This window comes from Aspergillus pseudodeflectus (assembly GCF_044049435.1).
Source record: "Aspergillus pseudodeflectus strain CBS 756.74 chromosome Unknown BJX68scaffold_21, whole genome shotgun sequence".
Classification (NCBI taxonomy): domain Eukaryota; kingdom Fungi; phylum Ascomycota; class Eurotiomycetes; order Eurotiales; family Aspergillaceae; genus Aspergillus; species Aspergillus pseudodeflectus.
In genome coordinates, this window is record NW_027263797.1 from 159,669 (window position 1) to 171,730 (window position 12,062).

General features: G+C 52.6%; 5 protein-coding genes across 5 annotated transcripts; 4 read left to right on the forward strand and 1 right to left on the reverse strand.

The window, feature by feature from the left end:
• Positions 1 to 159: 159 nt before the first annotated feature.
• BJX68DRAFT_255253 (putative long-chain fatty acid transporter) lies at positions 160 to 4,116 on the reverse strand (the record flags this gene model as incomplete). Its single annotated transcript, XM_071043015.1, has 6 exons — positions 160 to 1,320; positions 1,365 to 2,149; positions 2,546 to 2,549; positions 2,802 to 3,507; positions 3,559 to 4,022; positions 4,084 to 4,116. 6 exons carry the CDS (start codon positions 4,114 to 4,116, stop codon positions 160 to 162), a joined length of 3,153 nt encoding a protein of 1,050 aa, XP_070899083.1.
• A 1,025-nt stretch (positions 4,117 to 5,141) lies between these two features.
• Positions 5,142 to 8,088, forward strand: BJX68DRAFT_266798 (putative ATP-dependent permease ADP1; the record flags this gene model as incomplete). The annotated part of the gene is made up of 2 exons (XM_071045615.1): positions 5,142 to 7,802; positions 7,852 to 8,088. 2 exons carry the CDS (start codon positions 5,142 to 5,144, stop codon positions 8,086 to 8,088), a joined length of 2,898 nt encoding a protein of 965 aa, XP_070899084.1.
• A 566-nt stretch (positions 8,089 to 8,654) lies between these two features.
• On the forward strand, positions 8,655 to 9,337 carry BJX68DRAFT_255256 (cornichon family protein; the record flags this gene model as incomplete). Its single annotated transcript, XM_071043016.1, has 4 exons — positions 8,655 to 8,755; positions 8,881 to 9,036; positions 9,114 to 9,180; positions 9,245 to 9,337. 4 exons carry the CDS (start codon positions 8,655 to 8,657, stop codon positions 9,335 to 9,337), a joined length of 417 nt encoding a protein of 138 aa, XP_070899085.1.
• Positions 9,186 to 9,911, forward strand: BJX68DRAFT_92311 (uncharacterized protein). Its single transcript, XM_071050021.1, has one exon. The coding sequence runs from the start codon at positions 9,397 to 9,399 to the stop codon at positions 9,838 to 9,840; it is 444 nt and encodes a 147-aa protein (XP_070899086.1). The 5' UTR covers positions 9,186 to 9,396; the 3' UTR covers positions 9,841 to 9,911.
• A 158-nt stretch (positions 9,912 to 10,069) lies between these two features.
• Positions 10,070 to 12,048, forward strand: BJX68DRAFT_92335 (WD40 repeat domain-containing protein). Its single transcript, XM_071050022.1, has 2 exons — positions 10,070 to 10,203; positions 10,264 to 12,048. Exons 1-2 carry the CDS (start codon positions 10,096 to 10,098, stop codon positions 11,878 to 11,880), a joined length of 1,725 nt encoding a protein of 574 aa, XP_070899087.1. The 5' UTR covers positions 10,070 to 10,095; the 3' UTR covers positions 11,881 to 12,048.
• Positions 12,049 to 12,062: the final 14 nt, after the last annotated feature.

The window sequence follows — 12,062 nt, forward strand, 5'->3', positions numbered from 1 at the left end:
AAACTCGCTGGAACCTGTCAGGTCAGATGCCTACTTCTCAACTGATCAACGGTCAACGGCGATCGAAGAGTCGTCATACAGGAAGCTATCTACATGGCACGCCGAATATGGCGGTATCGGAATCTCCTGAATTAATTGCACGAATCCGCGAATAAAGATCTATAGCTTCACCTGTCCACCCTGAAGCTTGTTCCAGTCCTTCTCCTCGAATGGCACATAAGTGTCGCCTTGAAGCCAGTACAGCTTATCCGTGGCCCCCACCTTACCCGGGTCGACACCCTCGGTGCGCAGCACGTGCTTCTGCTGCTTGTTGTTGCCAGTGGCTTGCATCTCAGTGGTGACGCGCAGGAAGATTGGCGCAGCGAATCGAGGTAGGTTGCGCAGAGTATGTGCCGCAAGACTCTTGAATGTCTCTGGAGTTGGAACGACGAGGACCGAGGGGTCCGCCGCCTGCAGCTGTTGGCTGAACACAATGGCTGCACAGCCTGCACGGCCATCATGGTTCGGTAATGTTACACCATAAACGTTGGCCTCGTGCACTTCCGGGTGAACTCCCAAAACCTCCGAGACTTCGCTGGTGGACACGTTCTCACTCTTCCATCTGAATGTGTCGCCGAGCCGGTCTGAAAAGTACCACCGGCCTTCCGTATCCCATTTGATCATATCGCCAGTGCGGAAATAGGCATCGCCTTTGCGGAGCACGTCACGGATGATCTTGCTCTCCGTCGCCTTTTGGTTGCGGTAGTATCCCTGGAATGTCTCCGCAGGGTCTAGCGGGTCGATGGCGTACAGAAGCTCGCCTGCTTCGCCTCGAGGGACTGCCTTACAGAACCCTGTCTGAGGATCGCGCCATGGCTCCTGCGATTCTTGATCTACCTCGACAATGGCCAAGCCTCGACCAAGCAGCCATCCGCTGAACAAGCCGTTGCGTCCGATCGCTCCTGCTCCAAAGTCGTTCGTCGAAAAGTTCCAAGTTCCTGATGTACCTTCAGTGGCAGCGTAGAACTCTGCAACCGTTGGCACGTTGAAGCGCTCCTTGAACCGATTCCAGACGTCCGGTCGTAGACCGTTTCCATACACCATGCGGACATTATGCTTCTTGTCCAGATCCTCTCCCGTGACAGAATCGATGTCGGGAGGAGCGGCAAGCAGATACCGCAGAGTTTCACCCACATATTGAATGACGGTAGCGTCGTTCAAGCGAGCCTCTTTCATGAAGCTTCTCGCGGAGAATTTGCGCCCGACAATAAGCGTGGATCCGGCAATCAATGTAGCCACAAAAGCCAGGATAGCAGCGGACGAGTGATAGAGGGGCATGCACTGATCATGTTAGTAATATACCGACATGGGGCAAGTAGACATACGGTGAAGACACGGTCAGTCTTAGCCAATTCGATAAACGTGCTGACGAAGATGCTTCCAGCCCAGCACTTCCTCCAACTGACAATGGCAGGTTTTGGCAACCCTGTCGTGCCGCTGGTGTAAATCAGCACCGCCATATCCCGGAGATCAACGCCTGCGCGTGCCTTGTCATCCTCCCGGATGGCCTCGGTCTGCAGGATCTGAGCCTCAATATCAGGCGTGTGGAAGATGACCTCGATTGACCCGCCATCTTCCCGGAAATCAGGTGCGGCGAACGTTGCCAGCTCGTCGGGACCAAAGGACGAACGTACGTCTTCATCGACGATCAATAGCCGAGCGGTAGAGGTGCGGACAGAATGTGTTAAGGGCTTCCCGGTCAGGTTATAGTTGATAAAGGCAGGCACCGCGCCGATACTCCAGAGCCCAAGCCAGATGAACAGGAAAGTCGACGAGTTCATCATGTCCAGAGCAACAATCTCACGGGACTTGATGCCGTGGACTTTCTTAAACCAGGTGCCATATCGCAAGGCGGTCACATACGTCTCGTGGAATGTCCAGCTGCGGCCGTTGAAGACGATGAAGGGGCGGTCCTTCGAGGTCGGATCCAACGCATGAGCTTCCAGAAGGTAGAAGAGGTTCAGATGGTCGCGACGCTGCGCAAGGCGGGATTTGATGATCGACTTGAAGAGGCCGTGGAAAATCTTCGCGTCGTAGAAGAGAGAATACCTGGCGTTCAAATAGGCAAGCGTCGTCGCAAGCGCGGGGCCGGCAAAGGCGAGGGGAAGATCTGTCCCAAGTCGTTAGAAGGCCCGAAGCAAGAATTTAGGATATACATACCAAGCGGCAGCGGAACAGGCATGGTGAACAAGCAAACAACAGGTGAGGGTATCTATAGGTAAGTGGACTGTCTATGGAGGGCGGCGGGAGGGAAGGGATGGTTTGCCAATTAAAGGGAACATTCAGAGGACCGAGGAACGGGAGTAGAGGGACAAAGCGGCCATGGGACAGAGCGCGGAGGATCCAGACTGAGAAGTTTGCATCGGAGTCAGCCAGGCAATAATATGGGCCATATGGGGAGCTGAATTGAAAGGGAGCTGGGCATTGAGGAGAAGCAGCAAACGTGCCTCGGCCTGATTGTGATTCTAGCGGCAAGTCGGAAGCGGCAATTTGGGCTCAAAGAGACGGAGCTGCCAATCAGAAACATGATGAATCATGATTAAACAACATTGTGGAGGCCTGCTGATCGTCACAAAGAGCTCCAGCTGCAAATCTGTGGAGAAACACAGGAGATTCATGCTGCAGTTGATTGTGCCATGGAATGTTTGTATAGCTTGTCACATGTTCCCCCACGGTTTGGTCAACCAGGAATTTTCTCTATACATCTTGATCTCAACCAAGTCAAAGTCTATAAATTAAGCTGCGGCCTTCTTTTTAATCACTGGCACATCTTCATATCCATCATCCAAGAACGTCGCCAATGCCGCTAGTGCTTCCTCCAGCACGTGTGTCTCGCATACATATCCGATCCGCACATAGCCATGGAATTCCTCGCCGTTTCCGAAGCACAAGCTGCCGGGCACAAACATCACCCCGGTCCGCTCGAGGAGCGTTTCGCAAAAGGAGACATCGTTTACAGGCTTGCCCATTTTGTTGAACCGAACAAACGCCGTAGTCCCGGCTCGAGGCTTGACCCAGTCGCACGCCCACCGATGCGACTCAATGAACTTCTCCAAGATCGCAAAGTTCGTTTTTGCGAGCTGTATGTTCCGCCTTAGAAGAGCGTGAATGGTGCTTGGTGCTAGAGCGTAGCTTGCAACCGCATCATCTAGCTGCGAGACTGAAATTGTGGTATAGTCCCGAGCCGAGGCGCAGGCTTCAATGATAGATCGATCGCGGGACGCTATCCATCCTACGCGAATGCCCGCCAAACTGTAGGCTTTGGACATGGACCCTGTTACGATCGTGCGCTCGTAGCCAAGCGACAGGACAGACGACGGAAAGTCTGCGTCCATCGGGGTGATGGAATGGAAGAGCGGACGGTATACTTCATCGCAAAAGACATATATGGATGACTCGCGCGCAATCTCCACTATCTCCTCCAGAGTGCTCTGGGGAATAATAGCCCCAGTGGGATTCTGGGGGTTACTATTCTAGTTAGCACCCAACCAAATCTGGAGGAAACTATTGGGGCAATACTTGATGATGATAAGTTTGGTGTTTGGACGAATGAGCTCCTTTAGCTCGTCCAAATCCAACTTCCACCCGTCGGCCTCTTTCGACTTCCATAGGCTTACATCGGCTCCAAGAGATGCCGGGACCGAGTATAGCTGCTGATAGGTGGGGTAATGGCAGATAACATGGTCTCCAGGGCCAACCAAGGTGTACAGCAGGAGAAAGTTGGCCAGAATTGCGCCTGGAGTGACTAGAATGTTATCCGGTGGTAATGGAGTTGGTGTCCTCACGGAGTACAGATTGGCGAGGGTTGTTCGTAGTCGTTCAGAGCCGCGAATCGCACCGTATGTGAGCTTGGTGTCAAAAATATGCTCTAGCGGGTGAGACTCCGGGACCTCGGAAAGCGCCTGGAGATCTTTCACTGACACTGAGGCGCTGCACGTCTCTGCCACGTTGTACTTGGCCGTCGTCTCATACTTGTCCATCCACTGGTGGGATTAATTTCGGTCACAATAGGTCCGAAGAATGCGGGGGTGTTGGTGCACTCACTTGTTCCACGGCGAAGTCTTTGATCTGAACCATGATGTCGGAGTCGAACTTGAGCGAAACGTCGAGTACAAGTAACCCAAGACGAACATCAAACAAGATTCCAATCGCACGACAGATGCAGACGCCCTTGTGGTGACAGTTCGGCACCGCATCACGTGGGGAAAAGCGGAGATTGCCTTTCTCGGATAGCCTGCACTATCCAAGCCCGTCCATGCATGGCACGTTGCAGCAGGGCATTTCCATTCAACTTCGCGTAAAGGAAAGGGGAGGATGTGTAGTATTAGAGATGTCAGCTCACATGGAAACTTAAGGTTGAATTCTTTCCCATCCTTCGGTGAGACGCACCTGTTCCCGGGGTGTTGACAGGTGGATGCCCCAGGCCGTACGACTCGGCGTGCTTGCTCCTCCGCCCTCGTCATCGCCCCGTTTCACCCCAACAACCCAGCGCCAACCTCCCCTTCTCTCTGCCTTGTTTCCATCCTTGCTCTCCTCCTTTCATCCGACCGCTCGTTTTATCAATGTTAGCGATTGTTTCTATTGCATATATATCTTGATTCCTCCGTCATTTGTCTGTGGGAAACGAGCCCTGCATCGTTCCTGGCGATCTCGCCTTACTCCGCACCTCTTCAGAGAGATCGCCGCCATCGCTGGCCGACCAGCGCGTGCCGAGCAACATGCGGTTAAGGTCGACATTGCAACTCTCGCTGGCGCTTGGCCTCTCGATATGCACTTCCGCCGTTCTAGCACAAGGGAACAGCTCTGCCGCTGACTTGGATTCTCTCCTCTTCTCAAGCCTCGATGATCGTCCCGGCGAGTGTCCTCCGTGTTTCAACTGCCAGCTCGACGCCTTCCAATGCACCCAATTTGCGTCTTGCGATAAATATAGCGGAAAATGTCTATGCCCGCCTGGTTTCGGAGGGGAAGACTGCTCAACTCCGGTGTGCGGGTCACTCCCAGATCGTCAGCGCCCTCCGCGGAAGGATAAATATTGTCAATGTAAGGAAGGCTGGGAAGGCATCAACTGCAACGTCTGCCAGACAGACGATGCCTGCAGTGCGATGATACCCGGTGGTGAGGATGGTGTCTGCTACAAGCAAGGCGTTACGGTGAAGGAGAACTTTCAGATGTGTGATGTGACAAACCGAAAGATCCTGGACCAGCTGAAGGAGCGCAAACCACAAGTGACATTTGCTTGCGAAGCCGAGGACAAGACGTGTAACTTCCAATTCTGGGTCGACCAGAGAGAGTCCTTTTACTGCGGCTTGGAGAACTGTGAATGGGGCCTTGAAACCGAATACAATCAAAACAAGACACACTATCGATGCGAAAACATCTCATGCAAGTGCATTCCTGGTCGTATGCTCTGCGGTGAGGAGGGTTCCATCGACATTGGTGATTTCCTCGACCAGTCCATCAAAGGCCCGGCTTCGTTTTCGTCGCAATCCACTGTCGGAGGCGACGAGAAGGATGGCAGCACATTCAAGGAGCCGGCAATGGATAACCTGATCAAGAGCGTTTTCGGAGATGAGAGTATCACACTCCAATGTCGGTCAGGCGAATGTCTCCACAAATCAGAAGTGCCAGGGTATCAGCGTCCTGTGAAGAAGATCAACACTCCGCTTATTGCAGGTGTTATTGCTGGTTGTGCCCTCTTTGTCGTCGCAGTGATACTTGGCCTTTGGTATCAGTCACGTCGTTCTCGATACACCCGACTCCAGACAGCCCTTTCGGACGAATCCGATGACGAAGCGTCCAAGCTCCTGGCCGAGCATCGCCCGGCCGCGCTGTATTGGGACAACGTTTCCTACTACGTCAACGGAAGAGAGATTCTTACTGGTATTCAGGGCGCCGCACCACCTGGTCAGATTACCGCTATTATGGGTGCCTCTGGCGCAGGAAAGACCACTTTCCTTGACCTTTTGGCCAGAAAGAACAAGCGGGGTATTACCCAGGGCGACTTCTACGTCAACGGAGAGAAGGTTGGCGACTCCGAGTTCAAGAGCATGATTGGTTTCGTTGATCAGGAGGATACTATGCTTCCCACTCTGACCGTCCACGAGACGATTCTGACGAGCGCGTTGCTTCGTCTTCCTCGAGACATGAGCCGATCTGCCAAGGAACAGCGCGTATTTGAAGTCGAAAAGCAACTGGGGATTTACCAGATCAAGGACCAACTAATCGGCTCTGAGGAGGGTTCAGGACGTGGAATTTCTGGTGGTGAGAAGCGCCGGGTGGGCATTGCCTGCGAGTTGGTTACCAGCCCAAGCATCCTTTTCCTTGACGAACCCACTAGTGGTCTGGACGCCTTCAATGCTTTCAACGTCGTCGAATGCCTAGTGACCTTGGCCAAGACGTATAACCGGACCGTGATCTTTACCATCCATCAGCCTCGCTCCAATATTGTGGCTCTTTTCGATCGATTGATACTCCTAGCCAAGGGCAAGACCGTCTACTCGGGTCCATTCTCAACATGCCAACAGTATTTCGATGACGCTGGTTACGCGTGCCCACCCGGATTCAACATTGCCGATTACCTAGTAGATCTCACAATGCATGCTAGTGTTGCTACTCAATTCCACAGCGATGAAGAAGATAGCCCGCTCTTAGCTGTGCGTACCGATCCGCCCAAGACCGCGTCGAGTAGCCTGAGAGCGGTGAAGTCCGTGGCAAGTGCGTCAAATGCCAGTGTCGAGGAAACCCCCAATAACAGCTTCGAATACAACCGACGGCCAAGAGGCAAGAGAAGGGCTTCCCTCAAGCAGCGTCAGGACCGTCAGCTCTACTCCCGAAGAAGAGACCCTGACGCGCCACCCACCCCCCGGACTGATGAAGAGGATGCTGTTGGAGAGGCAGATGGCAACCAGCAGTGGCTGCGCTTGTCACGTCAAGAAGGCCAAGCGCCAGCTCAGATCCTTGAAGACCCGGATGAGCTACCCCCGGCCGCCCCAGGACAGACCGACTTGGATATAATGGTTACCCATTTCGCAGAATCCGACGTGGCACAGTCTGTGCGAGAAGAGATATCAGCAGCAATTCGCCATGCTCAACCCGCCAATGGGTCCATCAACTCCGGAGTAACCTCATCTTCAGCTGCTGGCCTATCTAAGAGCTACGCACGTGTAGGCCTTGGCCGGCAGTTTATCATTCTGTCGCAGAGAACCTGGAAGAACCTTTACCGCAACCCGATGTTGATGCTCACCCACTATGCGATTTCCATCCTTCTCGCTGTTTTGTGTGGATTCCTCTTCTATGGTCTCACTGATGATATCAAGGGGTTCCAGAACCGTCTGGGTCTCTTTTTCTTCGTTCTTGCCCTGTTTGGGTTCAGCACACTGACCAGCTTAACTGTTTTCTCGACCGAACGTCTTCTATTCGTGAGGGAGCGTGCCAACGGATACTATCACCCTGTTACATACTATGCCGCGAAAGTGGTCTTTGACATTATTCCCCTCCGGCTCATTCCGCCGATCATTATGGGAGTGATTGTGTACCCGATGACCGGATTGATCCCAGCATGGGGTGAATTCTTCCGGTTTATCCTTGTGTTGGTCCTCTTCAACCTGGCCGCTGCCACCATCTGCTTGTTCATCGGTATTGTATTCCGAGATGGCGGTGTCGCCAACCTGATTGGTAGCTTGGTCATGCTGTTCAGTCTCTTGTTTGCCGGACTATTGCTCAACCACGATGCTATCCCACCGTCCGCACTCTGGTTGCAATCGGTATGCCCTATCCATTCCCCCCTGTTTTCAATAGCTAACTTTGCTTTAGCTATCCATCTTCCACTATGGCTTCGAGGCGTTGATTGTCAATGAGGTCACCTTCCTAACGTTGATCGACCACAAGTATGGACTGGATATTGAAGTTCCCGGCGCTTCCATCCTCAGTGCATTCGGGTTCGATACCCTGGCTTACTGGCATGACGTGATTGGACTGGCTGTTTTCTCCGGCGCTTTCCTCGTGATCGCATATGTAGCGATGCATTTCCTGCTGGTCGAAAAGCGATAATCCCCGAGATATACGCTGCTCTGTTTGCTTGAGTTGGTGAATTTATGGCAAGCTCGACCCAGAACTTCAGGAGACGGACATGATAATGTAATTGGTGTCTACCCGTTTCAATAGACAAACGAAATTATGTACATATTTTGTGAAGGATGATTATTTAGCATTGAGTTCTCCGAAAGTGGAAGACGGCAGATGCGGATGGAAGCACGTGTTCCCCGCACCGAGCTGTCGACAAATTCTCAACAGCTCCCCATTCCACGTTGTTTCATCTAATCTTCTATAAACCACCTTGGGCATATACTTCCGGTCAAGAAGAATCCATCGATACTGATATCGCCCTCCTTTTCCGTTGGAGTCAAGCGATAATTGACTAGCCCTGGACTCACCGCCCACGCCTATTTTTCTCCATCAGTTCAAATCCACATCAGCCGCCGAACCCTCCTCCTGCTCGAATCCACCTCACTCACCCCTCTTCTTCCTACAGTCTCTCCGCTCCGTGCTTGTCTCATTCCCCTCGTTGCCCACCTCTCTTCCTCTTCTTTGCGTCATCTGTCTACCTCGTGCTCAAAATGTCTGGCGAGGCGTGGCTTTACCTACTGGCGGTGTTGATTAACGCCGTCAACCTATTCCTACAGGTCTTCTTCACTATCATGTATAGTGATCTTGAGTGGTACGCGTTCTCCTGTCTAACCAAAGGCGACCGACACTCTTTCATGCAAGCAAGATCATGTTTGTTTGCGATAGAGAGGAAATCGGGTAATTGTGTGGTCTATTTGCTAATCTGTGCCGCCGCAGCGATTACATCAACCCTATCGATCTCTGCAACCGTCTCAATGCCTACATTATTCCCGAAGCTGGTGTCCACGCTTTCCTTACCTTTCTCTTCGTGATCAACGGTTACTGGCTCGCTATCTTCCTCAACCTGCCGCTATTGGCGTTCAATGCCAAGAAGTACGTCTCTAAGCTTGTTTCGCAATCCATTTGCCTGCGCAGACACAACGGTTGCTGACCATGTATTTCGTGCTTAGGATTTACGACAACCAGCACCTCCTGGATGCGACTGAAATCTTCCGCAAGCTCAACGTACACAAGAAGGTTAGAATCGCACAACGTTTACGTCATGTGGTCGTGCGGGACGGAAGCTGACTCCGAGCTCTAGGAATCCTTCATCAAGCTTGGTTTCCACCTCCTGATGTTCTTCTTCTACCTCTATAGCATGATTGTCGCCCTCATCCGCGACGAGTCTCACTGACTTCGCACCGAGACTGAAACTGCCATGCGCTACGGCCGGCCCGGATAAAGCTACGAGATATGTTCTTGTCAGAGAAGAGGGATATATATGCCCCACTGTGCCGGATATGCGTCACAGGAGAATCTGTACACCCTCTTCTCCGATGGCACAGAGCCTCGAGGCTCCCGAGGACCCCGGTCGGAAGTGGGGAGTGGCAGCCTAGGAGTAGAAGAGGCTACGTTTTGTATGACATGATCATGATTACCAGCGTGCAAGTATTGGTGGAAGTGAACAACTGGGCGGCTCTAGTCCCCGTGGGTCAGGTTTACCGCACAAGGTTTGACGAGTGGCCTTATGAGGACGTGTTATCATTACCCTTGCTTTGTTTTGATTTTATAGCTTTTGGAACTTTCCATGTGCTTGTATTCGTTATGACTTCCTCAACCCTATTGGAACCCGATTTTCTTCGTTTGATGATTTTTTCAAGATACAGGCTGTATATACCTCGAGCGGTGTTACGGTGAAGAGCGTTCCGCTTTTTAGGGATTACCAATTATTCTAAATTTGAAACTTCCTTTACAGCCCATTTCCAAGCAAGATTCTCATGATTTCATAGTGTTTTTACCATGTACGTAGATCTCATCCATATCAAAAGCGGCGTCATACCTTTGCGCGGTTGGCGGTGTGGGCAACCGTAAAATCTCCAACGACAGCTTCTGGCGCAGCCTCTTCCACTGTCTCAACACCATAAAACAACCTTTCTCACAGAAGCCTAAAAAATGGCTTCATTACTTGGGGTCGGCTACGAATCCAGCGACGATGACACCACACATGTTTCCACGACGTCTGCTACCAAAATCATCGCTGCGCCCGAAGTGAACACAGAGGTTTGGTCCCTGCAATACCTTCCCCAAGCCATCATAGCACCATGTCTAATAACCCCACAGGATCAAGCGCACATGCAAATGATGCTCGCAAATACCTCCTCTAAAGCTCTGACCTACAACGCGACATACGACGATCTGTCTCGGCCCTCACAGGGCCCCTCAAACCCCTTCAAGCCCGCCGACGCAGGGAACGGCCTCAAGCGCAAGAATGTCCCGACCGGTTTCGCCGAGGAGGCTGCCATTAGCGCGGCGACGTTTACCGCGCAGCATCGCACGTTCCAGAGTCTAGGGTACACGCGCAACCCGACCGTCCCCGGTGTGTTTGTGGGAAACCTCGAGAATGCGGCTCGGTTTGGCGGGCGGGATGTCGTGCAGATGAAGCCCAGTAAGGAGGCGTCCGCGGCGTTGAGGGCGAAGCGTCAGAAGAAGGGCGATTCGAGTGTTGTTGAGGGTCCCGGCGCGTATCTTGGTCCGTGGGCGAGATACCAGGATGATGACCAGGTCTACGATGAGGAACTCGGGAGCGATGAGGAGCTTGTGGAGGTCGGCGAAGACGAAGAAGAGCACGTCGGCTCGGCGCCAATGCCGGCTATGAGCAAGGAGGCGACAGACTACCAGGACGACACGTCTAAGGTGGAAACGACCGAGTTCCACGGCTCGGAGCAGTTCGATTACCAGGGCCGCACGTACATGCACGTTCCCCAGGATCTGGATATCGATCTCAAGAAACCTACGGGCAGCGTGAAGAACTATGTTCCCAAGAAGCTCTTCCACACCTGGAAGTCGCACAACAAGCCGATTACTTCTCTTCGCTTCTTCCCCCAATCCGGCCACTTGCTGCTCTCCTCTGCGGCCGACGGCAAGGCCAAGATCTGGGACGTCTACCACTCCCGCGAACTCCTCCGCACATTCTCCGGCCACAACAAGGCAATCACAGACACCGACTTCCACCCCACAGGAAAAACTTTCTTAACAGCCTCCTACGACCGCCAAATGAAGCTCTGGGACACCGAATACGGGAAATGCATCTCGCGCTTCTCAACAGGAAAGACACCACACGTCATCCGCTTCAACCCGAACCCAGAACTCTCCCACGAATTCCTCGCCGGTATGTCCGACAAGAAGATCGTCCAGTTCGACACTCGCTCCGGCGAGCTCGTCCAGGAATACGACCACCACCTCGCGGCAGTCAACACCCTCACTTTCGTCGACCAGAACCGCCGCTTCATTTCCACATCCGACGACAAGTCCCTGCGCGCCTGGGAATACGGCATCCCCGTCCCCATCAAGTTCATTGCGGAGCCCTACATGTTCGCGCTCACGCGCGCAGCCGCTCATCCCAACGGGAAGTACGTCGCGTTCCAATCCGGCGATAATCAAATCGTCGTCTACGGGGCTACAGACAAGTTCCGGCAGAACCGGAAAAAAAGCTTCCGCGGCCATAATAATGCGGGCTATGCGATTGATCTGAAGATCTCGCCGGATGGGCAATTTATTTGCTCCGGTGATAGTGCTGGTTACGTGTGCTTTTGGGATTGGAAGACTGGGAAAATGTATCATAAGATTATGGCTGGGGGTAAGGAGGGTGGGGCGACGACTTGTCTTGACTGGCATCCGCAGGAGACAAGTAAGGTTGTCACCGGTGGGCTGGATGGAATTATTCGGTACTGGGATTAGCTTTTATCTTCTATCCGTTCAACTTGGTTTCTGGTTTTATATGGGCTGTATAGTATACCGTGATTTTTATCTATATTGGGCACGAAGGAAGTACACAATACAGTACGATGGGATGGTATAGAATTCAAGAATGCACGTCCGCGCAACTTTATTATCAAATAGCAGGATCCTTCAAGCGCATT

What these genes read in the sequence shown, in the direction of transcription:
- BJX68DRAFT_92311 (XM_071050021.1), top strand. Translation starts at nt 9,397, where the DNA reads ATGTTCTTGTCAGAGAAGAGGGATATATATGCCCCACTGTGCCGGATA.
- BJX68DRAFT_92335 (XM_071050022.1), top strand. Translation starts at nt 10,096, where the DNA reads ATGGCTTCATTACTTGGGGTCGGCTACGAATCCAGCGACGATGACACC. An exon ending in CGCCCGAAGTGAACACAGAG is followed by an intron (nt 10,204 to 10,263) that starts GTTTGGTCCCTG and finishes ATAACCCCACAG; the next exon opens with GATCAAGCGCACATGCAAAT.